This window comes from Oculina patagonica, chromosome 1 (assembly GCF_052425735.1).
Source record: "Oculina patagonica isolate OP01 chromosome 1, crgOcupat, whole genome shotgun sequence".
NCBI classification, from domain to species: domain Eukaryota; kingdom Metazoa; phylum Cnidaria; class Anthozoa; order Scleractinia; family Oculinidae; genus Oculina; species Oculina patagonica.
This window is the reverse complement of record NC_135758.1, coordinates 2,447,466-2,473,164: the sequence shown is the minus strand read 5'-3', so window position 1 is coordinate 2,473,164 and position 25,699 is coordinate 2,447,466. Positions and strand designations below refer to the sequence as shown.

Below are 25,699 nucleotides of genomic sequence, written 5' to 3'. Positions count from 1 at the left end.
GAAATGTAAAAAAAAGTTGGGGTCACCGACTTTGTTTCAGAGATAGAGCGTATTGAAAACTACCTTGATTTTGAAAAATTGGCGCGCGTAATTTTATTCAGCAGTATCTACAAGGCTTGTAGTTAATAATATCGAAGATTAGTGAACGGGGGCAAACGATGTTAGTCACATTTTGTAGAAGGTTGTCTGTTACGTAAATAATTCATAGTGTTGATATCCTTTTTGTAAGACTTAACCCCAGATCGGCCTTCCTAATACTCAGGTTAGACTTCACCCTGAAAAAAGGCATTAAAAACTGTCGTAAGACAAAACGAAAAGCTCAAACAGCGTAATTCAAACGTCAGTCGGACAATAAAAACAAATTTCAACTCGATAGATTTTTTTCATTTTCTTGCAAAACGTAGATATTAATTAACTGAAGTAATCCGTTAAGAAAAAAACAGGGGTCACCGACCATTTTAGAGAGCAAACTCCAAGCGAAGTGAGCGGAACGGCTACCCACCCAATATGTGCTTAGAAAGTTTCAGTCACAGCGCGCGCGCGTGACACCTGCGTGACACCTGCGGCCTTCAACCTCTAGAAGCTCTCTTGCTGGCTTGCGTCACGCTTCTGTTGTTGTTCGATGACCTAACGTGAGACTTTGCGCAGATTTGAACTTATACAGATCGATGCATTACCAGTCACTTGTAGGCGATCATGATTGTTTTAAGGCTGTCGCGCACAACACGACTTCCCAACAAGGAAAAAGTTTTGCGTGACCAAGTCAAAATTAGAAGTTAAAAAAATAACATCTCAGGGTAACCATTTATGAAGTTGACCACAGAAACCTAAATTCAAGATGGTTTAATGCCATTAGCTCACTTAAATACCCTTTGGACAGCATGTTAGCATTAAACGATTAAGGCTTAAAATCGGGTATTGGTAATATCATGCCATGAAATGTTAAATATAGATTCCTATTAGGGCTAAACATGCCCTCGCGAATTACGTAATAAACAGTCTACCATTAAAATACCATACAATTCCTAGGGTACTACACTTTCCAACTCATCCCAGAAAAATCCCTGCCCTGTGCTCTACCCTGTGTACCGTAGCTATATCATTTGCTTTGCCCTGGGTTCCCTATACTATACCTTAGGTATTCTGTACACTAGATGTATGAGATTTTCTGTGTAGTACCCGTTTAGCCACAGCCTTTTTTTACAAGCCACAGCAACTTTGTATGTGAATTTTTTAAGAAATATGACAAAACTAACTAGTACACCTCTCCCATCCCCGGCTCCGTTTATATCCCAGCAATACAGTTGAACCCCACGGGCAATCCACAAGACTTCGCAGTGACCCTTAATTAACTGAATTCCATATACAGTTGCTATAACAAAGTTCCTCATGTCGCTTCCTTTACAGCACAATCCGCGGAAACCTAGCTTACGTACGACGGGGCATTTCTCGTCAATGAAGGGCTGGGTAAAAACGTTTGCAAATAAACTGGTAGAAAAAGACTAATCTCCACAATCCACGCTACTCAGAGCTCATCGTGATCCACAAACGGTTTACTGTCGTCAAAGTTTATTTCATCGCGGCTATGATTGTAGTACAGACTTGTTGGTTGGTTTTTACCCATGGCATTCTTGACCCGAGATCGAAGTGAAGGTCTTAGAGAGCTGCCATCCACAGAAAACTGGAAGGTTTGATCCCGCGCATGACGGTAACGGTACAACACGATGCCAACGATAACAGCTATGATGACCACCAGAATAACGACGATGGCTATTATTGTCCCTGTTGAGATGGATTTTTTGGAGGCTAATGGCGGTGCAGGGGTTACTGCTTAGATTAAGAGAAAAAAGTACAGAGAAGTGAGTCTATTCATACAGAATGAAAAAGAAAGCGTGTAACTTAGAGTTTTACAGGGCTCTGGCAAGTGGGAATTAAATTTAAAAAAAAATTTTATAAAAAAGGGAAAACCCCCCCCTTTTCTCCCAAATTTCCCCCATTTTTTCTCCCCCCCCCCCCCCCCCCCCCCCCCCCCCCCCCCCCCCCCCCCCCCCATATATATATAACCAAACCCCTCCCCCCCCCCCCCCCCCCCCCCTTTTTTCCCCCCCCCCCCCCCCCTTCCCCCAATTTCCTTTCCCCCCCCTCCCCCCCCCAACCCCCCCCCCCCCCCCCCCCACCAACCCCCCCCCCCTAAACCACCCCACCCAACCCTTATCCCACCCTAATTATTACTCCCTATTCTGCCTTAGTTCCTCCTCCTCAGCCCTCCCTCCTCTACTCTCCCTACCCTACCTCCTCCCCCCCCCCAACCTATCCAATCCTACCCTACCTTACTTTCCCTTCCCCACCCTACTCTACATAACATTTCCTACTCTACCCTACCTAATCTGCCCTGCCTTACCCTACCCTATCCTACGCTACGCTACGCTCATTCTCGTCCCCATAGCCCTTTCGTTTCTCTTAGCCGGCTTGGCACGAGAAAACGAAGGGCTCTGGGGACATAGGATTTTTGAATTAATTCGAATTTTTTTGATTGGCTGTTTGGCACGAGAAAACGAAGGGCTCTGGGGACATGGGATTTTTGAATTAATTCGAATTTTTTTGATTGGCTGTTTGGAACAAAGAATTCCCTAAACGGAAGTCGAAAACGTAACGACTCTCTCATACATTCTTTCGAAACTTCATGACTGCATACATACATTTCTGAAGTCCTAGAATCTAGGACTAGAAATCCTGTGTCCCCAGAGCCCTTCGTTTTCACGTGCCAAGGCCCAGCCGGCTAAGAGAAACGAAAGGGCTATGGGGACGAGAATGCGCTACGCTATCCTAATCTACCCAACCCTATTTAAACTTATTTAATATTCCACCGCCTGTTATAAACTTACACTGTCCTGTTTCAATGCCATCCACAACAAGCACCGCTGTTTTCTTATCCTCTCCATATTTATTCTTATAAACGCAGGTGTACTTCCCGGCGTCCTCCACCGTGACCACAAACAACTTGAGAGAACCCATATTATTGTCAATAACTGCTCTCTTTGATGGTGTAATAGTTTCGGAATCCTTAAGCCAGGTCATTGTCGGGTCTGGGGCACCCAAACCAATACAAAAGAAAGTTACATTTGCTCCTGACATAACATGGATGTCATCAGGAGGGCTGGTGATCAGCGGAGGACCTGGAAATAAAATCAAAGAGAAAAACATTCAAAGGATTACAATGGTTATTACAGATCGATTGATCCGGGTTTACAGCAAGGCGCCCAAAATGTGACCACTTTTAATTTATTCCCATTCTTCGTGCAGATTTAATCCAATCAAAAGCCGTGGATGCTTGCAGTTGACTTCTGATTGGATTAAATCTGCACAAAGATGTGAATAAATTAAAAGTGGTCCCTGGGCGCCTTGCTGTAAGCCCTGGCCGGGGATGTTGCGCTGTGTTCCTGGGATAGGCAATTAAATCTCATAGTGCCTCTCTCCGTCCAGGTGTGTAAATGTCGTTAAGTAGCATGCCAGCCAGGGAGGAGTAGAAATACTCCTAGTCGCTTCAAGGCCCGATTTGGCCCAGATTTGATAAAAAAAAAAATGAGTGCGCATAAACATCGGCTAATTTTTAAAAATCTGAAGCAGTGTCACACATTTTAGAAATCGGGCCGATTTTCATCCTTTCAATTTGAATGGCCCAAAAAAAGCCGGTTGACGATCGCTGTTAGCCGTTCACCCGTTCCCATAACTACATCTTCAGTTTATTCCCCCCAAAATTTTTGCACTAAGCATTGTTTTCAATTTCTCTTGGGATTTACAGTGCACCGTACAATCGTCCCCAGTTTCTGAGAAATTGAAAACAAGTGCTTATGTAAAAATTTTGAGGGTTAAACAAGATGTATTATGGGATCGTGAAAAAAGGGAATAGGCCGCAAAGAAAAGCCGGTAGACGAATCGCAACGTGTAAATTTGCTTGGAACAAATCGGGGCCAACAGATCGTAGCGTATAAACAGGCCTTCACGCTAAGGAAACCGGGATGAGCTCCAAAAGAAAAAGAAATAGAATAAAATACACAAAAAACAACTTTTAAAATCCAAAGACACTTGCCAGTTAACAGAAGTAATGCCCGCACCTCGCGAACACTTCCACGATTCCATGCAATACACGAATACTCGGCGATATCTCCCTTGTTCACTTGTCGTATTTGTAACTGGCTTGCCGTGGAGTCCTTTCTCGAGGCTCTGTTGGTCGTAACAGTGTGCCAATTGTCATTCGTTACCAGTTCCCCATCTTTCTTCCAAGCTATTCGAGGTTTGGGAACTCCGGTTACGTTGCAGTTAAAAGTCACCAGATCCCCCTTAGTCGCAATAGTCTTGATGGGGTAGTCCTTGAATTCAACAGTCACTAGAAAGTAAAGAGAAAGAGAGAGCAGGTAAATTTTATAACGAAAACCACGCAAAGTTGGAATGTTGTTGGAAAGCTGTAGAAACCCCCTCAGGGGCGGAATCTAGGGGGTGCGGCAAAGGGTGCGCACACCACCCCCTCAACCCCCAAGATGACCATCTCCTTCGTATTCGCTTTTAAAATTTCCTTACGTCACCAGTCAGGTACGCCATTCGTTAGTGGTGCATTCTCTTCTAAGACAAATCCTGGATCCGCCCCTGCCACTTGTGTGTCTTTCAGCATGCGCAAGCTATTTGAACTTCACTAAATTAAATGATACTGCGACACACCGGTAGAGCGGTTTTCACTTGTGCCGAAAATAAAGCACATTTGCTTTGGTTTTGCATTACTCAGTCGGGGGAATAAGTGCAAGTTTTGGCAAATCTTTGTTGAAGCACTCGATGAATTTCCGAATTATGCCATCCAATCAAATACTAGCGCGAGCGCTCACAAGTACTCCGAAAGCAATCGCGCATACCAATACGTCGTGTTGCTTAGCAACTTCTTGGACGAAAACCGCAGGCACAGTCGCTTCCCAGCCGAGAAGTGATGACACTTGTTGCCCGACTGTAATACGCTTAGTCAAAACTTTAAAGAAACTCGCGCCACTTCCTCAGCCAATCAGATGTAAAACCATATAAATACCACCCGTGCCTAGTTCGCACGAAATTTTCACAGGCTTCGCGCCGGTGACGTGTATTAAATTGGGCCAGAGTGATAACTTTCGTTTTGTTTTATGCCCGACCTTTAACTGAAACCCGCTCTCTCGTTCAATCATGATTCTATCAGGATCTAAATTAAAAGGGCCGGGCGCGCTTCGCGCACGAACTTTCGTGAGCTTTTTACTGACAAGACTGACAAGCGCTTGAGAGTGAATCCTAGAAAAAAACGGGTCAAAATGTAAGTTTGGGAGTCTGGCCGAACGACTAATTATAAATTTCGCTGACGCAATATTCCTAAGAAAGTAATAAAATCAACTGATTCATTTCATTTCTGTCGCATTTTAACATGTCACACATGTTCTCAACGTAACTTAATAAACATTGTATGTTAGCCTTATAGACTTATTTGGTTCCACGGGAAGCAAAACAAATTTAATTACTTACGTCCAACAGTCAGAGATGCATTAGCACGGGCTTCCCCGAGCTCATTGATCACAGAACATTCGTAAAGACCAGCATCTTCAAATTGAACGTTTTTAACCTTTATGGTATACGTGCTATCAATAAACTCGTATTTCGCAGAGCGGGTGAGGTTCTTTCCGTTAAACTTCCACGTGATGTTGCTCGGAGGGTAACAAGACACGATGCAGCTTAAGTTCGCAATGCCATCTCTGCTGACATCCGCTGATAGGACGCCGAGAATTCGAGGTGGCTCTGTGTAGGAAACAAGAAAAATACAAATAAATAAAATGATCTTTGCAGTGAACACGCAATGTAAGCAACTGGTTTTGTTTTTGTTTTGAGTTTAGCCTAAAAAAACATCAAGGCTACAACCGGATTCAAGCTCTCCTTGGGTAACATTTGAGACTAGAACAAAAAAAATTCCTTACTGATGACGTACTACTTGAAAGTTTCACGGAATGTCTCTGATTGGTTGTTTTGAATTTTCGCGCGGAAGCACCAGCCAATCAGAGATACGCACTACACGGATCTCCGCAGAGAGATCCATTTTTCGAGTTCATTCTTCGGCGGGAATTCAGCGTGAAAAGAGTCTGTTTTCTCAGACTAGACATGAAGAGAGACGCGTGAAGACGCACGAAGACGCGTGAAGAGATACGCGAGAAAAGAGCCTGTTTTTACTCAGACTAGGCCTGATAATGTATTTTTATCCACTTGTTATGTACCGAGATACATAAAACACTGAATTTGACTTCAGTCAAACCTCTATCAAGCGGCCACCTTTCTGCCGTCCCGATGAGCGTTCTTATATTGTTTTTACCTTTATTTAGCCTCCAGTAAGAATGTAATATACGATGTTTGGTTTCATTTTCAACAAGCTCGGACAGTGGTGGCTGATAAAATCATTCAAACACAGTATTGTCGTCTTCATTTGGTCCCGTTATTCCTTTTCACGTTTATTTTTTTTGTATTAAAATAACGTACCGTAATGATTCGATTAAGCGCCCTCCTTCCAATAAGCGCCCCCTTCCGAATAAGCGCCCCCCCCCTTCGAATGTGTTTTTGTTAATAAGCGCCCCTATTCTAATAGGCGCCCCCATTCTTTATAAGCGCCCCCATTCTTATACGCGCCCCTATTCTTAAAAGCGCTCCTATTGTGGCTAACTGACCCTACTGACGTTGTTGATGTGGAAAAGATAAACTCGTGAACATTCACCGTACTGTACATGTATACATTTACTGCTAAAATGGACGATTCTTGTAAAAGTAACTGAACTTTCAACAATTTTTTGCTGTTACAGTTTATGCTTTTGCTAGTAATTTTAAAATATATTAAAGTTTTGTTTTAAACATTTGGTTGTTTTGCAAAAAATTAAATAAGCGCCCTGTCCCGAATAAGCGCCCTGCCTCGAAAATGCGCCCTCCCTAAAGGTGCCAAAAGTAAATAAGCTCCCCGGGCGCTAAATCGAATCATTACGGTAATCTTTTAAAATGGCCTTAAGCTATTAAGCGGCCAGTTGCCATTTCCCCGAGGATGGCCGCTTAATAAGGGTTCTACTGCACCTCAGAGTTTACTAAAGTGCAAAAGGCACGATCAAAAATCAGTAAAAAACAAACATAGATCTTACCTTTGACTATAACTTCAGAGCTGTTACTAGTGATGTTTCCTGCGGTGTTGACAAGGGTACACGTGTATTTACCACTGTCTTCTCTCGTGGCGGATTTAATCAACAGCTGGCCGGCGCTTAAAGTGATTCGATTGTTGTTTATATCCGCTTCCAGCAGAGGCTTGCCATCTTTTCGCCAGTCCCACAAGGTTGGAAATATCCGAGGAGGTTTGGAACGACATTGCAAGGTTATCACGTCTTGGGCTTTGACGGTTTTGCTTGACGGCGTTCGATCGAATTCTGGGGGTTTGGTCGCCACGGCTGAAAAAATAAAAATAAAACACAGTCAAAAATTGAATAAGTCAAAAACTCTTCTGAATAATACAAATCTGGGCTCTGTTTCATGCAACTTCTTTTGTGAATTGTCACGATATCGCCAGACAACGCACGTAAAATTCGTTCACGCAATATTGCCGCGATCGCTGCGACAGGTAGAGTTGGCTTACTTTGTGTAACGCTTCTTGCCACGATGTTGCGTGACATGTAGAGTACATGGACATGCTTTGTTTCGTGCAACTCGCGTCACGGAAATACAATAATTGGACACAAACGTTGCCAAGTGTAACAGCATTTTCTAAACCACATCAACAGAATGTACATAGCGGTGAATGCTGCCAGCCGATTATTCTTTTCGTAAAGGATCAATTGCATTCTTAACGGTCGACGGAATCATTGGTAACCAAGCCTTTCATAATGGTCGATGCTACTTTTGCTTTAGTAGGCCTGGGCAAGGTCGAAACTGCGATCTCATTATTCGATAAATTTAGGCCTAGATATAAAGGCGATTATATAATTAATGTTTTTTGCGAAATGGGATGATCAACGTGATGGTGTGGTTGTGAGGGAGAATTGTGAGCATTCCAAAGGCTCTAGATTTTTATTTCTGGGTGGTGCCTTTTATTTTTGTTATAAAAAGTTTTGGATTGAGGTCAAAAAAATTCTTAGTGTCACTAAAATGGCATCGACCGTTCACCAAAAAGGAAAACGTTCGTCGCCTGGCAACAGTACATTATGGGCGTTTACCAAGGTAATCCATGAGCAACAAAGTACTGAGTACCTCTACATTCTTTGCCGTCACCGGCAGTACCATCTGGACATTGTAGACAGACTGACTCCTGTCTGCTGTTCCCCGCATTAAAAGCTTCATTAAAAACATCAAGATTTACGCATGTGACCCGGTTAAACGTGTCGCACTCCTGAAAACATAAAGAGTGAAAAATTACAACAGACGTATAACGCAGTAATGTCCAGCTTCTTTCTTTGTTCTCGTTATTTGTGTTTTTGTTGTTGCTGTTGCTGTCGTTATTGTTGTTGTCGTAATTTTTGCTTTTGTCGTTGTTGTTGTTGTTTGGATTTCAATAAAACACAAAATCCTTCTCTGAGGTGGATTTCAATAAAACACAAAATCCTTCTCTGAGGTGGATTTCAATAAAAAAATCAAAACTTGGATTTCGTGAATTTGTTATTTTGCGTTTTTGGCGAAATTCGATAAAGGATTTGCAAAGCTGTTCTCGTGAGCTGCGTTCAATGATGCGCGAACTGGGAGTGCGTAGTGAACTATTCCAGAATGATGAGCCAAATGCACTGAAAAAAAGCATTCCGAGTTAAGAATCGAAATAAAGCTGCAAAGAAAAAAAATCGAAAAATTAGCGGTCTGATTCCAAAAAAAACAGAATTTAGTCGTTCCGCGTCGTTGCTTCTCAGAAGACGGCTGAAGCTATTTTCCTGCTCATACAAAAAAAAAACGCGTTTAGGAATATCAAAATGAACAAACATATTTTCTACCTTTAAATCGTCGCACGAGCCGTTATTCACCCTCCTACAGTAATTATTGCTGATTTCCTCCACAGTCGTATTATCACACACAACCCCAGCATCCTCTCTGTGCAGAGGATCACAGTTTCCCTGGCCCCAGCCGACCTGACGGCACTGCGTCAGAGAGGTCTCGTAGCCATAGCAGTTGACATTATCCATCCAAATTATGCCGTCTCCTACAATCAAACAACAAAATAATTAATTGTTATTTCAAATCGATGGTCGTAGAAAGCTCTAGTTAGATGTCAATGCCCAGATAAATAAATGTCCCGTTAAGTTGTGTTCGTTAGAACAGGGGGTTGATTTGGGGTTTGTTATACGAGCGTTCAGTTTCGATACATTTGTTTGTTAGTAACTTTAATTTGGCCGGATGGAAGAATATCGTACGTAATACCGAGAACTACCGTTCCACTGTATATAAAGATTCGAGATGGCCCATTATTTTTCTGAGGGTAAAGTTGGGCAGCTACAAAAGAAACAGTTTATGTACAGGAAAAAACGGAGGAAAATCGCCCAAAGCGAATCAGAAATTTAAAAAAAGCATATCAAAAAAGTCTTGTACAACCTGAAGTTGGAAAAAGACCTTGTTCAGAAAAATTGCTCACCCCTCGTCAAAAATATAATGGTACATCCCTAAGTATACCCTACATACCACAGACACTTAATTTAAACATGGTAAAACAATCAGTTACAATAAGATAATAAAAAAGAACGATTTACATGTTAAGACGTACTTCTATGTTTACACTTACAGGACAATGGGCGTTCTAAAAGTACGTTGACTGTTAAAGTTTAACTTAAATAATCAGCTAACATCCAAGGAGTGATGCAGTGACAGACAGCTCCCAACAAGAGAAAAATACGAGCATTTGTTGAGAAAGCAGGAGAGGATCCAGGTGTTTTCTAAGGGGGGGGGGGAGGGGTGCACCACTAAGGAATGGCGTAACTGACTTTTCTTGCAGAATATTAGTTGTATTAGAAAGCCGCAGGTCATCTCGGGGGGGGGGGGGATGTGCACCCCTTTGCTCCCTCCCCCTAGATCCGCCCCTCAGAAAGGCTCACCTTTTCCAAATTTCGAGTGTTTAGGAGCTTCTTTCGCTCTTCCAAAACCGAGTTCCTTGCAAACAATGGTCGCTTCCTTCAGATCCCAGTCGTCATCGCAAACTGTTCCCCATTCACCGCCGTAAAACACTTCAACACGTCCTTCCTGTTTGCTTTTTCCATCCACTAAACGAACCAAAGGTTTCGATGGCTTGGGCGGAAACAGCGAGGACACAGGCATCATATCAGGACCACAATCCGTTACGCATTTGAGTCCCCCTGAAAAGAAAAAGAACTGGCGTGACGAGAGTGTACGTGACGGGTTTGCGTGACTTGTTCTAATAGTACAATGTACAGCGATACAACGTAATAAATGTCTCAATAAACAATAGCCTCCATTTGGCGGGAAAAGATGAACAGATATTTGTCCACGGACATTAGCTGTTCCGAGAAGCGAACAGTTTTCCGAGAGCGAAGCTTGGGGAAAACTGCAAGCTTCGAGGAACAGGTAATGTCCAATACAAGGACAAATGTCTGTGTATATTTTTGAAGCCAAATTGAGGCTGTTGTTTTTATTATCCCTCAAATATTTTTATCACAAGGCCGCTTTCTTTGGGAAACCTTCTATCAAAGCTTTTAAACGTTCAAATAATTTGCTGGCGTTCAAAATATTGTAAGTCTGTTCAAACTGTTTAGTTCTTTTCAATTTAACAATTTACTCAGGCTGAAAACTGAAAGCACGATAATAAATCACAAAGCTCGTAAACTGGAGAATTGGACATTCCCCAATTTTAGTCGGGGTATATTGTGTTAATAAAGTGACGCTTTTAAACCAATCGCGCGTTGATGGATTATAATGATATATATGCCGAACGATTGTGCGCCAAGGTCACTTATTAATACTTACTCAAGAACAGTCCTTCCCGGCAAGACTTGCACAAATTGTTCTTCTCCCCGTTAAAGCATGTCTGGCACTGCTTATCGCACGGCTCGCACTTTCGGTTGATGGTGTTGCCATGTTTACCGAGTGGACACTCTTGTACGCAACTTGTAAACTCTAGGAAGTACGGTGGATTACAGCTCGCGCACCGATCTGGCTTTCCAAGGCAGGTCTTGCAAGTATCCTGGCAACGCTTGCACGTGTCCTTGTCGTCATAGAAACCGTCTCCGCAATCGGAAACGCATCTCGTGGAAAGATCGGGACCCGAGCACTTTACGCCGGCATCTTCGCTGTGACCACAGTTGTTATTACCGAATCCCCCTAAAAACAGTGAGCATAATCAAGGAGGGTTACTACAGTTCAGAGACTAAGGGGGTTTATAAATATTTATTTGCGGTATCTGTGAGAGTTATAGGCCTAGAGTTATAGGCCTCAGTGTCGCTACTTTGCGATTTGAATTTGAGTGCCAGTTTTTGTGTAAAGTGATGCTCTTCACTTTGAACTTAGCGAGCTACGTCACGCACAACTCATCTTGAAAAAACGAGTTAAGACGGAATCCACTAGGAAGTCGAGTAATATTTATTAAAGTTGGACAAAAATCAAGTACCAGGATAGCACCAACTACCATTTCTTATCAGAGTCTGAGAAAATGAACTTCAAAGTTCACAAGCTATAGGCAAAATCTCACGTGTAGCCATTTTGTAAATTCGTCTTTAAGCGATTCAGTGGAATTCAGTGGAACTTCGAAATTTGTTTTCGATGTGTGGTGTTGTTAGAAAGGATTTCTTTTGATAAGATATTCGAAGCAGTAACAAAAAAGTTTGCAATAAGGTGGAAATAATTCTGGTACAACAATTTCTTATCAGAGTCTGAGAAAAGGATGATTCAAAGTTCACAAGCTATAGGCAAAAGCTCACGTCTTTTAAGCGATTCATGGGAATTTAGTGGAACTTCGAAATTTGTTTTCGATGTTTGGTGTTGTTAGAAAAGATTTCTTTCAATAAGATATTTGAAGCAGTAACACAAAAGCTTGCAATCAGGTGTAAATAGTTTTGGTACATAATTTTGTCCAATAACTACTCGAAGTCCTGGCGAATTTCCTCTTAAATGTAACCAAACAGAGACCGTGCAACATGAGATACCATCATAGGATAACTGTACAAATTACCGATAATGAAAACGGTGTTTCAAATTACAAATTTCTAATGAAATCCTTAAGGAATTTTAGAAATGTCAAAACCTACAAGTGTACTGCTTGTTTCAGATTCAAAATGCATTAAAAGAGCTACTTCATGGACAACGGATCTTGAAAAAATTGGCAATTTTTTTTCAAGTTTGTCATTCACAATCCGTCTTAATCTTCGTCAGTCAAATCCATTCTTGCTTATTTTCGAGTTTTTATTACTCCTTTGTTGTTGTTCTGCGTTACAAAACTATTTTATTGCGATGCATTTATTTGGAGGTAAAGAAATCGAGAGCTCTGGAAGCGTCGCACTAGTTTGCTGAAGAGAAAAGTAGAACACAGATTGGAAGACCAACTGTTTGGGATAAATGGCCACGAAAGTGAAAGGTGGGGGACAAAATTCCGCCACGTTTAGAAAAGACTTTAAGACGAAAATAAATGACAGTCCGCGGGTTGGTGACTAGGGAGGCGGTGGAAAAATTAACGATTTTTCGACAAGATAGTTGACACAGGATGATGGCGATAGTAGGAAGGGCCGAGTGTAACAGATAACTGCTCTTTTATACACGCCATGAACACGTACTGTCGCCTGATTTTTCACAGAACCATAAACCGCGGACTGTCAAGTAACAGGAAATGCCCCGCAATAAAATGACATTACGATTTCGTAACTTCACCTTAATGTTTGTTTATTTTAAGGCTCCTTTCAATTTGAGAGTAATCAGAAAAATGACTTAAAATACCGTGACATAACTTTGGCAAGTGTATAAAGTACTCACTGTCCAGACAACTACAAAAGGTAAGAGCGGAAAGTTTGTCTTTCGCGGGAAAAACAAGCTTGACCCCTGCATTCAACAAAAAGGCTAAACTTGTCTTTTCATTTCACTAAAGACAACTGCTAAGCTTCGAAAATACACCAAATTTAATAACCAAGTTTGCGGAAGGGCTGAAGTGTTGGGCAACAATTCTCATATAAATGCCCATCATTAGTTTTACCGCGCTCTCTCGCTTATACTCAGTAAACTCCCATGAACTCACTCAAGAGGCTAGCTATTTGTTAAACGTGATAGCTTTGTTTTGCGCCTGAACAAAACAAACCTGCGCTCTTTAAAAGTTTAACCTACCGTGATGGAATCGGCAGTCTTGAAGTCTTCGTTCGTTACCAGTACACTGCGTATCATCCATCCAGATCTTCCCAGTCCCCTGCCCGTATCTCGCGGACGAGTACGCTGCCACGGCTGTCCCCAACTTCAGCTGTCGACAGATGACTTTCGCTTCGTTCATATCGAAGCTGTCATCACAGATTGTTCCCCACTCCCCCTTATACATGAGTTCCACGCGGCCTTCTCTTGAGGAATTGGAGCCAACCAGTTTAATATCGCGAACGCCGCTGACAATCTTGTTCGCCCGAAGCGGGCATTTTTCCACGCACGAATTCACTTTGTCCTCGAGAAGATAGGTGCCTTGCTTGCATTCTGTGCAATTGCTCGGCTTTCCGAAGCAGTCCGAACAGCCTTTTGAGCAATTTCGGCATTGTTTCGTATCAGGATCTCCGAACTGACCCTTCTTGCAGTCAGTTACACAGGAACTGATATTACCGGTTGTGTTCAGAAACTTGCCCTCGTCACACAGCGAGCAGTTTTCTGGTGATCCGCGGCATTCCTTGCAGTTTGGACTGCATCTACCACAGCTTTGATCGACAGGGCTTATGAAGTACCCTGAGGAACAGTTGGCTAAACAGTCACGTGACTTGTCAGGGCCCTGACAGACCACGCCCGCGTCCTCAGTGTGGTCACAGTTTTCTCGGCCCCAGCCCATATGCTGACAAGCAACCAGCGATGACTCGTTCCCTGGAATATGATATTAAAATATCTTGAGCTTATAATGTTTGTTTTTTTTAAAAGTGACTTACATTACTTGCAAGAATGTTCGGACGATTTTAATTTCGGACGAAAAAAGTGTCCGAAATTTTTAAGCGTCCGAAATTTTAAGTACCCGAAATATTTAGAGTACAGTATTACTGTTTTAAGTATACAAATATACCCGAAGTGACAAGGAAGGGCTTTGAGATGGCAGAAATAGTAGAAGCTGTAACTATGGAACTAGAACGAGATGATACTTTTGAAGATCTTGATCAGATCAGTAAGCCACTTTGAGCTCCAAAACTTTTAGTTTCCTTTATAGATCAAACTCTAGCTAAAACACGGCTTGAGTTACGACCGACCGCCTCTCTCTCTCTCCCACCAAGGAGTATAAATGAGAACTGGGGAGTAACCCGCGATGGACTAGCATCCCATCCAAGGGGAGAAGCAATACTCCTAGCCGCTTCGTGTACGGTAACCAAATAGCTGACATTCAATACATGACTCACCAAAACATTGTACTTCATCCAGCCATATTCTCTTAGCTCCTGATCCAAATTCTGCCCTTATGGCCGCCCGGGTGGCATTTCCCATGTTCAACATGTTGCATACAACGTTTGCATCAAGTAGGTCCCAGCCATCGTCACAGACTGTGCCGTATTCTCCTTCATGAAGAACCTGTCACAAAAAAGCGTGTACTATTTGTTACGGCCGATTTACACGGTATGACTTTCTAGTATGTGACAAGCTTACGACAGGTCTACCACATGACTTAGGGCCATTTAGACGCGCGCGTCTGTTGTAAGGATGTGGTAGGTTGATTTACACGACGCGATTCGTGTTGTAGTCATGGCGTATGTGTTTCGCATGCTCACCGTGCTGTGTTCTTGAGCAATCTCACAGTGCCTCTCTCTTCCCAGGTTTATAAATATAAGCCAGCGAGTTAAATGCTTGAGGGTAACCCTGCGATGGACTAACATCCCATCCACGGGAGAGTAGAAATAGAAATCGCTTTATGGCTTTATGATGCAGAAACCGGGATAAGGTTCGGCAGTGTGGCGCACTTTTACCGGATGTACACTTTACCTAATAGCAATAGGGCCGTCCATTATTGTGAGCCTATTTAGCTTAATGCCACAAAAGTGAAAAAAGGCTTTCAAAGGTAAGAAGTATTCAACAAGGGGGGAGGGGTACTTTAGTATTAAAAGGAAGACGCTTATCTTAACGGTAACTATGACTAAAGCTCTCTCACCTCGACTCTTCCCTCAAGTGGTGTCTTGCCATTAACGAGCCTGACCAGAGGCCTTGAGGAGGGTTTAAAACCAGAGGTACAGTTTGCAACACAAGATGTCCCATTCCTAAATAATGGCGGAGAACACGACGTGCAGTTGTCGGCCGTTACCTCGCAGTCAGCACAGCGCGCGTAACACGGTTTGCAAATCTTATCCTTATCCAAGAAATAGCCAATGCCGCAGTCCTTCACGCACGAGTCATTCTTCTGGTGGAACCCTGACGCGCACGTGATGCACTTGTTTGCACTCCCCTGACACGTGCCGCACGTGGTATTGCACTGTTGGCACGTGTTCCCCTTTGCAAAGAAGCCATCAGGGCATTTGTCCTTGCACGTGCGCACGCCCGGTCCGGTACACCGCAGGACGGTGTCTTCGTTATGTTGGCAGTTTGAGTGTCCCCAGGGACGATGGCGGCAGTCAAACAAGGACTTCTCGCTACCGGAGCAGAACAGGTCATCCAGCCACATCTTGCCAGTTCCCTTGGGAATGTGCCTTAACGAGGCATGGGTGTCTGCTTTCCCCAGATGCAACTCTCTGCAAACGACGTTCGTCTCAGCAAAATCCCAGCCATCATCACACACAGTACCCCAGACGCCATCATGGTAAACTTCCAGCAGACCCTCCAAGTAGTCCACGCCGTTGGAGAGTCTCAAATTCGGCGCGGTTTGTAATGTGAAGTTTGTGTGAGGCACCGCGTATTTACCTGCAGTGCAATTCACCACGCACGTCTCGCTCTGCTCGTCTCGGACAAGAGGAGGGTTGCAAATTGTGCACACGGGTTTGCCCGACTTGAATTCGCACGTGATGCATTCACTGGGACATGGTAGGCAAGAGAAGTTACCCGGAAACTTGTACATCGAAATTCCACAATCCTTGACGCAACGACCTTTTTTCCTGTACATTGTCGGACCACAGTTGTCCGCGCACTTGCCGTTCATGAGAGCCTTGGGCTCTTTGCACGAGGTACAGTTGCTGTCACCAGACCCATCGCTGCACGTCACGCAAATATTCGTGTTACACTTCCGGCATTCGCGCTTGGGGATATATCCATATTCATCCGCCGCACACTTGTCTACGCACGTATTATCCTTCAAGAATTTGGGCGCCATGCATTTGATGCAGCGGGAACTAGTTCCCATGCACTCTAAGCACGCATCTGAGCACGTCTGACAGACGTCCATGTCATTTTTAAACCATCCCGCGTCACACTGTTTCACGCACCGGTTGGTAAGTTGCCTCGTCACAGGTCCTGCGCAGACCACGCCCACGTCGTTTCCATGGTAACAAAGCGAGCTAAAACTTCGCTTTACCAAAGGGCAGTCGTGAATTGAGCCTTCCCGACCAGTGCAGTTAAGAATGTCGGTCCACACGCGTCCGTAGCCACGGCCATAAGCTGCCCTTTTAACAGCCTTGACGGCAGCGCCCATGCCGAGCTCACGACAGACTACCGAAGCCTCGCGGAAATCAAACGTTTGGTCACACACCGTAACCCAGGCTCCGGAGCGATACACTTCAACGCGGCCTTCAAGATCAGTTGGCCGGTTTCCCGCCAAACGCAAGTGCCGCTTTTGAGCAACGTGGCGCGGATCGCAGCTTTTAACGCACTGGGTTCCATTCAGGTATCGGTCGTCATGGCAACTTGTGCAAGAAGAAGGAGAAGTTCCATCTGCGCATGTACGGCATGCGGGATCGCAAACTTTGCACTTCCGGTCAGTGGGATCGCCATAGTAACCGTCTCCACAGTACGTTCTGCAAGTATTATCTAAAAAGGAAACAGAAAGCTGTTGTGTTAGCCACTGAGGATCTCACAATCACTATTTATTTTCATTCTCTTGACGGAGGAACTTATTTTATAACAACAGTTTTTGGTACAGATGCAAATGTTGATTGCGTCTGGAGACGGGGAACAAGTGCCAGTTGATGGCGACATCACTTCTTCGAGAAGTGACTGAGCCCGCGCTTTTTGTCTCAGAAGTTGCTAAGCAACATGACGTATTTGTAAGCGCTATTGCTTTCGGCGAGTACTCGTACTCGCTTGTTTTTGATTCGACGAAATAATTCCGGAAGTTCTTCGAGTGCTTCAACGAAGGTTTGCCAAGACCGGCACTTATTCCCCCGACTGGACTGACATTCAAAACTATGATGTGATGGGTTTAGACTAAGATTTTGTGTGTGTACGTAATTGTTTAAAAAAATAACAAGGGGCTCTTTTAACCAATCAAAGTTTTTTCTTTTTTTGGCTTAAATCACAATTTGGTTTGCATGTTCGCACTTGCATTTCGTTTGTTTTAATGGCTTGGTTTTCGATAACTTAGAGTTTAGTTTTACAACTAAAAAAACATACCCACTCTACCGATTTTTTTTGTTCGCTAAACATCATTACCATTACGGATTCACCTCTTAAGAAGCGCGGCTTGTCACAAGAGATACAATTGCTTGCAGAGTTACTGCAAGTCAAACACGAGGCCATACAGACTCCGCATTCCTGTCGCCCCTTGACTTTAAAGTAGCCCTCCCCGCACTCGTCCACACATTCTCGTGTCGTGTCTGGTCCCATACATCGAACACCAGCATCTTCAAAGTGACCGCAGGAATGTTCGCCCCAGGCCGGGTGATCACAGTTCTCCAATCGCGTCTCGTTACCCGTGCAATTAACCTGCAAACAGTAGAAAGATAGTATTAAGTTGCAACTCCGTGTATTTTAGAACGATTTTCACTCGCGTGTCGAACGTAATTCCCGTTGATTGGTTGAAAAGATTCGCGCCACTTTCTGGACAAATCAGATATAAATCCAAAACCAATCGTGACTCACGTGCACATGTTTTCCCGCGCTTTGTGCCGGCTACATGTATTTGCTTCGGGGTTTGATTGGTTCACTAGATTGTCTGTCTCCATTGTGATTGGCCAGAATGATAACTTTGGTTTTGGTTTAACGACACTCGATGCTATTTAGCCGCGTTGGTCATGTATCATTCTGATTTGCCTGTTCGCAGCAGGATTAATGTTTCGTCAAGATTAACATCAACAATCACATTCAGAATATATTAAGCTGTTTGTTTTTACTTGTTTTTTGTCGCGCTTCACGCGAAGCGCAGACAGAAAACGAGTATTTTGAAGTGCGTTGTATAATTTGATGACAGATTATTGAGTAACGCTTTAGTAAATCGAGAATTCGATGATAAAACGTACGATATTCGAGACATAATTTGGATAAGGGGGGAAAAGTTCCAGACTAACAGATTACGGGCAGCGAGCGAAATATAGACTCACGAATTCACGACCGCGCGAACGAGAGAGTAAAACATGGGAGAGCGGAGAGACGGCATCCCCTCTTCTTTATCTCTTACTCGTTTGCGCATCCATTTCGGCCGTTCATTGCCATTTCGAATCCTAGAATACGCTACAAGTTATGGGTCATCTTTTCTTGTTGGGAAATTGATTTGTTGCGGTAAAAAACGTTGACATTCGAAGAAATAGTCAGTCTTGTTTATATGAAGGCACGACAATTGAGTTTCCGTAAGTATTTGGTCTTGAATGATTTTTTTAGTCAATCATGTTGCATTTTATTTCTAAAGCTTCTTGCGCCTAGCATGTAAGTGTTTTTCAAGTCATATTGATTGTCGTTTCAGACTCTGTTTTTTGTTTTGATCACATATTGCGTTGTGTGGGGTTAAAAGATTACAGGATTTTTTTTAACATTGAAGCCATAACATTGTTTGAGAGACTCCTGGTGGTGTACGCTACTTGGGTGATCTAAACTGAGGTGTCTATGAAATACAACAGCAAAAAAAAAAGGATTTACACCAAAAATTTATAACTAATACATTGACAACAAATTTCCAGTCGAAATATCAGAATCGTAAGTCTCTAACCTGTGAAAGCCAAATAGGCTGCTCGTTCGGACCTGACCCCAGTCTCCCAAATGTGACGGCCTCACGGGCGTCTCCTAGCAACAGCTCTCTGCAGACAACCTTAGCATCGTTGATGTCCCAAGAGTCGTCGCAAATCGTGCCCCATTTGTTGTCATGGAAGATTTCCACGCGGCCCTCAAAATGAGTGCCTACTTCCACAAGCCTAATTTGGCGATATGGAGGTCCTTTCGATCGTTGTTGACCACACGACTTGACACACGTAGTTCCTGATAAAGGGAAGATCACAGCATTACATTGAGGAAAAAGCTTAAAGCGGCTTTGTCACGGATTTTGACAGATTTTTTTTAACAGCCAAAATTTATATTTGTTTCAAAGGAAACCAAAAAATAATGGTCCATTTTTATTAACAATTGCTATATTAGAGCACTGAAACTGTTAACAAGCGTATTTGGCTGCGGATGGCCAGGATAAAAATGGATTGCAACTTGAAAAATTAAGGCTTAACTTTTCAAGTTGTTTCCGCGCGTCTTCAAAAAGATCGATATTTATTGCTTAAGTTTGATTTCTATCTGCAAATTAAGGTTATATCTTCCTAAAGACGTTCAAATCTGTGAAATCCCTGTGACGTACACCAGGAACACGGGGTCACCAAATGTCTAGTACAATAGACTCCTTATTCAAATTCGCTTCTTAGCTTCTAGCCGGAAAGACGAACGCTTATCATTAAATTAAGTTATTTCTTTGTCCATGCGTTTCTCGTTGCTGTATTTCCTTCCCGAATGTATGCTTACCGGTATCTGGTGGATTAAGAAAAGATTGGTTTTTGGAAAGACTGTAATTCTTTTACTCTCACTTGATAACTCTCTAATTTGCTCCGACGACAAGTTAACGCTTCAGTTTCCAAATTCGCCGGGGCGATTAATTTAATACTTTTATCTACCTTAAGCTAAGCTGATAAACACTAAGTACTACCTAATCGCCTTATACTGTGGAAACCAGGATTACGTAAGTGCTGCTTTTAAGTTTTACTACACTTAACTACAACACTTTCCTTTGTCTACAATACCTTGAATGTATAACGGCCAGTTACAGCTAGAGCACTTGGTCGGCAAATCTCCATCAAGGCAAGTTCGACAACTTGACGCGCATTTTTCACATTTTCTCGTGTTGCTGTTACCATAGAAACCAGGACCACAGGCCGACACACAGTAGAAGTTCTTCAAGAACATTCCAGGCTTACACGAAGCTGAAAAGATAAAGAAAAAGACGCATTAAATGACAAAGTCTTTCGGTGATGATCGGTAAACACCGAAAGACTTCAGCAATCTTCGGATTTCTTCGGGTAACCACCGACAATCTTCGGAAATGCCTCGGTGACCGTCAGCAGCCGTTAGGGAACTTCCGAACAACTTCGAAGAGATGGAAGTCTTTTGGTGATACTCGGTAAACACCGAAAGACTTCAGCAATCTTCGGATTTCTTCGAAAAACCACCGACAATCTCCGGAATACCTCGGGTGACCGTCGGCACCCGTAAAGGATCTTCAGACTTCCTCGGAACAGTTATTTTACACTCGCGTTACACTTTCTTGAATGCGCGCCATTTTGGCGGAAACAAAAATCTTAGGCCTAGTTCAGACATCGTGCTCCTGCCGTGCCGAACTAAATTCAGGAATTAAGTTCGACAAAAGCACGGCGTCTGAATCAAACTTTTGAATTGAGTTCGGCAAAGCAATTTAGTTCGACACGGCATGTCGTGCCGCACGACTCTGGCACGGCAGCGGTTCAAACATCGTGCTTTTGACGCACCAAACCAAATTCATAAATTATATTAATGTATTTGGCGGGATTACGTTACCGCGAGGAGTTACGAGGAGACCCAAGAATTATTCTCCATTACGGAGTATGCGCACAACCTCGTTCCTAGGGTCTTCTCCGTTTTTAGTCGCCATTTTGAAAACCAGTTGCATACTTAAAAGTATGCAAATTGAATTTTATTCTTGCCAGACGGCAAAAACCATGGCGGCCAGCCAAAGGAATACAATGAATATTTTTCTGCTAAAAAGCACGTCGAGGATGTTTCATTCAACGAAGTAGATGACACTTATGACAGGGAGCAGGGCGAAGAAGAAGCTAGCGGGTCTGAATCCGAAATAAGCAAGTTTTCGGAAACTAGTCGGGCAAAAAAACAAACATTCGCCGTACTCGCAAAAAGAAAAGTTTTTTTTTCTGTTGCTTTTCTTTGAGTTTTTGCTGCAATTTGGAAAACGGCGCCATTTTTGTTGGATCACCGCTGCCTAATTGTTACGTAGATTCAGTACTCCTGAATTTGGTACGACTCTGGCACGACGTCTGAATCAGAGTCGTGCTTCTGCCGTGCTACAGTCGAACCTAATTACAATTTAGTTCGGCACGGCAGGAGCACGATGTCTGAACTAGGCCTTAAAAGGTAGGCAAGCTGATACTATCAAAATCCATGCGAAATGACATTACCATAACCACTTCAAAGGATCTGCATAACAGCGGGTGGCGTCTGAGCTTTCCAACAATTCGCATAGCAAAATGAAAGATTGAAAGTAGTAGGAAAATAGTTTGCGCAAAACCAATTGACATGATAGTACAAGGTAAATAAGCTAATAAAAAAGTGATCCGACGTTGATTTGCATATTTTGTTAAGAAGGCCATTGAATGTCGCATGCATGTCTATATTGACAAAGTAAACGTAAAATGCTAATTTTTCATTTATTCCTTCTTGTCCACGATTCGCAAAAAGTTTTGAACATTTTTATCGCAATTAAACATCAGAAAAAGTATATGAATACTTGTTCTAGCTTTTGAACTTGAAAGAAAACTTCAACGGTTCTTGTAGAGAATGCTTCGATTTCTCTGATGTCGTTAAGACAGCGCCGTATATTAAAGTTTGACAACTCTGTCAGTCGCACTTCAAGTAAACAGATTCGAAAGTTGAATTAGCTCTTAACTAAAAGGAATAGTAGATGCGAATTTTTTAAATAAATAATATTAAGCAGATACATCGAATCGAAAAACATAACCGAGCAAAAAAAAATATTCAAGGAACAATTTTTGCGGAGTAGCTGAGAAACATTAAACTGCTGCGGCGAGAATGTTTCCGTAGCAAGTAAAGTTGATTTTACTTCACTATGTCATGATTCTAACAGAGCAGAAATGTTTATATAAATAAGAACATATTTTTTTGGAAATATGCGTTCTTTTGTGGATGATATTGTAACTCACTAGAGCGAAACAAAACATGGAACACGTGCTGAAACGTTAGCTAAAATATATTATAAATAAAAATAATTAATAAAACTTGGAACTTTGCTTACCAGGTTGGGAGTCCGTATACACGCAGAAAACATGAAGTAAAAATCCCAAGTGACAGATAAATAAAGACTTCAATGAAATCGGCATTTTTCCCAAGGAGTAAAAGCTTGTTATAGTGATAAAGCAGTTATGCGATTAAACTAACAGCTCCGTAATGGAAATTCAAAGATTTTGCGCCGATGATGTTAACGTTTTGTGTCTGGTACGTTTCCTGATCTTGAGAAAACTCCACTCATGAGACGGAATAAAAAGCTTTGATTGAAAATGACGGCAAAGTACGCTGAATTTCACAGCCTTGTCAACTCAATAAACGGCTCAGCTATGCTTTTCTTTCCCTTTGCTTGTAAACATAAAGGCAAATTTTAAAGACAGAGTCATGTGACTTCGCCGAACAATGTACCCATGATTAAACGCACGTGGTCCGTGCGGCCCACGCAAAAGAAATTGACACAATTTGCCGGGAAAAATTTAAATACCATTGTCTCTGAAAAGATCTATTGTTCTACGTGAAAAGGCGATTTTTCATTGGGTAAATCAAATAGCAATGTTCTTTGTTACGTAACTCCTAAACAGTGAACTTTCGGATTAATTCTACGGGTATTTAAATTCAACAAAACACTTATCTTTACTTTCATAGTTCAAAGCTATTGAACTTTCTATATCAACGTAATCCGTTTACGATTAATTTGTATTTTAATCCTGTCTTCACAAAAATTCAATTCCGCGAATTTATATTTAAAAAGTTTAACTGTTGCCAAAATTTCAAAAGGAGAATTCGCCGGTTCCAATATTTACTTGCAACGGTTTTCGGATCATGGCAATTTTACCGTTTCAATTTCCATGTCTTTGAATGTGAAAGATGTCAGTTTAAAAAAGCCTTTGGGTCACTAGGTCAGTGCAAGCTTTTGTCCATCTCTTATCTTGAGCCATCAAGCCTTGGCATGATATTTACCGAGTTATTTCGTAAACCACATATTGCATCAGACATTTCCTGATCATACATCACAAAACCAAAACTTTCAAACTTATATCTTGAGTAGGCGGCCCGTGTTAAGTGTTTGCGGATGAGAAGTCGATTGAAAACGTTATTATTTTTTCCCAACTAATGAGATTCTCAATCAAATACTGCAAGTCCAAATAAGCACGTCTCATTGTGTTTATAATAATAAGGAAAATAATAACAATAAAAACCACGAATAATGAAACGCTCTGGTAAACGTTTGTACATTTCTGAGCAGCGCAGCGGCGAAAACAATATATCAAATGGCTTTTTTTTCGCCAAATAAAACCAGTTGAAGCAATACTACATACATACATACATACATACATACATACATACATACATACATACATACATACATACATACATACATACATACATACATACATACATACATACATACTTTATTTAAAAACAATATTAAACTGATAGTCACGAGCAAGACTGAAATATAAATAAGCAGCTTAAGAGCAAGAGAAATAAAAAAACACCGACGAAGACATAATAATTTGTCTTTTTACGTGAAGGAATCCGGCAGAAGTTTCTTTCCAGCGACATCGCCCCTAATGATCAAGTAATTGACTGCGGTTCACTTGATTGACCAAGCGTCGCATAATTTTGACTTTTGCTGCTTACGTAAAAAAAGGTCCATAAATTGTAGCATTAAAACATGGCCAGACGGCGCTGTTAACCTTCATTTAGAGAGCGTTTACGGTCCGTTAAGGCAACATAAAACGGCGGAACTAATAATTAATGAGAAAAATCTGATATTTACCGCACAGATTGAGAAATCGGTCGCCTACAGAAAACTACTTGATGAAGGCACTTCAGCTTTGCGAAGAAATCACATGCTTTCCTGCCTTGATTTGCATAAACATGCAGTGCACGGAACATGTATTTCTCGTTTATTTCCAAACACGCTGAACAGAGATTCGACGCTACGTGATAGAAAATGTCTATCAACATTCGAGAATTTCAGTCAACGAAATAATTATCGCTTTTATCGACGGACAATTGATCTGGACTTGCTAAATGATCATTGAAGCGTCTATACTACAACGACGAGTGATCTTTGCTTCGTTAACGATTCTTCAATCACTAAAACCTTCACAATAATGCTTTATACTTTAGCAATCACACTCCAAGCGGCGTTCTTTGACTTCAAGCTCAGTCAAACGTCTGGATGAATCGCTTCCTCCGCGATCGTGAACGCTGACATCAAACTTACATAACAAATATTATACCCCGTAACTTAATATTAAAAATCGGTCTATTTAAGAACGAACTTTACTCACCTTGTGTTAGGCTCTGGGTTGATCCACGATCGACGAACATAACTACAGCGGAAAATACCGTGAGAGTTAAGCTAAATGCGCCAGACGTAAGGACCATTTTGATGTCCACAATGTAATGTACAAATTTAAAATTTCATTCGTGAATTTCTCGAAGATCCGCTTGTGTTTGAACCAACAAACAATAGCAGAATACAAACAGACTTGTTACAACTCGAACTATTATCACTAAAGCCGATTATCCTGGCTAAAACTTAAGATCGTTCCGCGGAGATGTAAGATCGAAGTGCGGATCGGAAATGGCTGAAATGTGTCACCGCTGGTCAAAATCCGGCTTCAAAGTTATGGCGCGAAAACGTTGTAAACAATTCTTGTGTCGCAGTCATTTCACTGCCGTCGGTCTTGGTAGATCGAATCTTCAAATATTAATTTACCTTGCTAATATTACCATAATATTCCTTTAATATTAGTTAAGGATTTCTTAGTACGTCAACTCAATTCAATTATATAGTTTGCTGCTTCTAAAGTAATAGTGTTGCGGCGTATGGAGAAAACAAAGCTTGATCAGACTAGGGTGAGTGCGAGGTTCCCAACAGCTTTCGCTTTGGTCGGGCTTTGGTGTGTCGATTTTTGTCGCCATTTAAAAATAGGAACGAGAGTCCGAAGAAAAGATAGAGAAAGAAAATACAAAAAATGATACGTCTCTGGAAATTGAAAGAAAAATCTAAAAAATGTAAACTAGTGCCAATAAAAAACTGATAGAGAGAGCGGGTGTTCGAAATATTAAACAGCTAGTAACAGGCGAATCGAGGCTCTTTTGCAGTTGCCTCGGTAAATTTTTTTAT

General features: G+C 42.1%; 2 protein-coding genes across 3 annotated transcripts in view; both read right to left on the bottom strand.

Annotated features, from left to right (window-relative positions):
• Window positions 1-262: 262 nt before the first annotated feature.
• LOC144649307 (scavenger receptor cysteine-rich domain-containing protein DMBT1-like) lies at window positions 263-25,229 on the bottom strand. 2 transcript variants are annotated; one of them, XM_078508820.1, is made up of 16 exons: window positions 24,858-25,229; window positions 20,286-20,465; window positions 19,220-19,485; window positions 17,745-18,003; window positions 15,308-17,109; window positions 14,565-14,733; window positions 13,318-14,043; window positions 10,978-11,331; window positions 10,092-10,349; window positions 9,000-9,205; window positions 8,272-8,410; window positions 7,176-7,475; window positions 5,533-5,802; window positions 4,091-4,387; window positions 2,886-3,176; window positions 263-1,827 (listed from the first exon to the last, which is right to left on the bottom strand). In XM_078508820.1, exons 1-16 carry the CDS (start codon window positions 24,952-24,954, stop codon window positions 1,526-1,528), a joined length of 5,916 nt encoding a protein of 1,971 aa, XP_078364946.1. In that variant the 5' UTR covers window positions 24,955-25,229; the 3' UTR covers window positions 263-1,525. The 2 variants fall into 2 exon arrangements, with proteins under 2 accessions (XP_078364946.1, XP_078365012.1); XM_078508886.1 differs by lacking the exon at window positions 24,858-25,229 and adding an exon at window positions 22,565-23,077.
• The window catches only part of LOC144663169 (betaine--homocysteine S-methyltransferase 1-like), a 144,107-nt gene continuing 122,012 nt past the window's right edge, over window positions 3,605-25,699 (bottom strand). Inside the window, exon 9 of the mRNA XM_078524178.1 lies at window positions 3,605-3,618. The gene's annotated coding sequence lies outside the window, so the exon portion shown is untranslated. The remainder of the gene's footprint in view (window positions 3,619-25,699) is intronic.